The sequence below is a fragment of the Triticum aestivum genome, unplaced genomic scaffold (assembly GCF_018294505.1).
Source record: "Triticum aestivum cultivar Chinese Spring unplaced genomic scaffold, IWGSC CS RefSeq v2.1 scaffold15063, whole genome shotgun sequence".
Classification (NCBI taxonomy): Eukaryota; Viridiplantae; Streptophyta; class Magnoliopsida; order Poales; family Poaceae; genus Triticum; species Triticum aestivum.
In genome coordinates, this window is record NW_025249230.1 from 766 (window position 1) to 2,262 (window position 1,497).

At 44.2% G+C, this 1,497-nt stretch overlaps 1 protein-coding gene across 1 annotated transcript; it reads left to right on the forward strand.

Annotated features, from left to right (window-relative positions):
- The first annotated feature begins 373 nt into the window (after positions 1-373).
- LOC123177294 (uncharacterized) lies at positions 374-1,038 on the forward strand. Its single transcript, XM_044591122.1, has one exon. It carries the CDS (start codon positions 450-452, stop codon positions 867-869), a length of 420 nt encoding a protein of 139 aa, XP_044447057.1. The 5' UTR covers positions 374-449; the 3' UTR covers positions 870-1,038.
- The last annotated feature ends 459 nt before the right edge of the window (positions 1,039-1,497 follow it).

Genomic DNA, 1,497 nt, shown 5'->3' on the forward strand with positions numbered 1-1,497 from the left:
TTCGACCACACGCAGCTGCGATGGCACACCCATATACGTAATGGTCAACTCAGTCATCCGTGACTAGCTCAACTCCAGCGTTCTTCTCTCTCTCAACAAAAAAAAACTCCAGCGTTCTGCTGTGGAGTTCCGCATAAGGCATTTCAATGGTCAGATATGGCTGGACGTAATGAGCTAACTCCAAAGGGAGACGTTCATCTTTTTCCTTCAAAACAAGAAGTATCTGAGAGAAGTCCACAGAGGAGAGCTGCCGGTCTCAATGGGTTGGCGCGGGCGCAGCCGCGCATGAATCCATCCTAGAGGCCTTTAGGAGCCTTTACAGTTTGCACCATCTATATAAGGCAGCACCATCAGGTCCTGATCTATCAAGTACCACAAGCTCATCTGCCAATTCACAAACCTAGAAACCCACCCTGAAGCAAACAAGTCCCAGCTAAGAAGGTGCTCAAATGGCGTCCCAGCTGGTTGAGAGCCACCGTGCCGGCGCCGAGGTCCACAAGGGGAACGATATCTGCAAGAAGAAGACCATCGAGCTTCTCGAAGAGCTTGACCTCCCGAAAGGCCTCTTTCCTATGGATGACATCGAGGAGGTCGGGCACAACTGTGAGAGTGGGTTTGTGTGGATGCTTCAGAAGAAGAAGAACGAGCACATGTTCAACAAGCTCAACCAGACCGTCTCCTACGACACTGAGGTGACCGCTTTTGTGGAGAAGGGCAAGATGAAGAAGGTCACCGGGGTCAAGGTCGAGGACCTATACTCTTTGGTCGAGGTCTATGTGGATGAGTCTTCTGCTGATAAGGTTACCATCAAGACTGACACCGGTCTGTCTGAAACCCATGATGCGCCCGTGTTTGCTGTTGGGGAATAGGATGCTACTAGTTGAAAAGGCCAGAAAAATAAAGTCAGTGAATGGTTCGGCATTGCAGTTCACATGTTATGCACAAGTATATGTTTCCGTTTTCTTTGTAATCTAATAAAGGGTGTTGCATGAATGTTGCTTCCTTTCCGCCCATGTTATGCAGAAATTTATGTTTCCATTTTCATTGTAATGTATAGAGGATGTTGCATGAATGTTGCTTCCTTTCAGCATGTAAGCGTTCGTCAAATGTAATGAATAACGCTTATACCGCCTCCTATATCCCACATCGACCACTCTCAACTTCCCACTGTTGTCCCTATCTTTGTGTGTCAGATAATGAGGGCCTTATCAACCAATAATTAAGCAAGGCTTAAAAATACAACATGAACCATGACATGCACAGAAGAATTCTAATTTTGATTCTCGGTATCTGGATTTTCATGTTGATTTTAGCATTTCATAATTTTAGATGTATGTTATATCTGTTTCTCAAAATAACAAAGAAATCGATAGCGAGGGTTGGATGGAAACATTATGGAATAATTTCCTGTTTTGTTGATTTTAATTTTCTCACTAATATCAAATCATCGGAGTTTATTTCCACATTTATGGTTCAGATCGATGTGAAAAACAATTT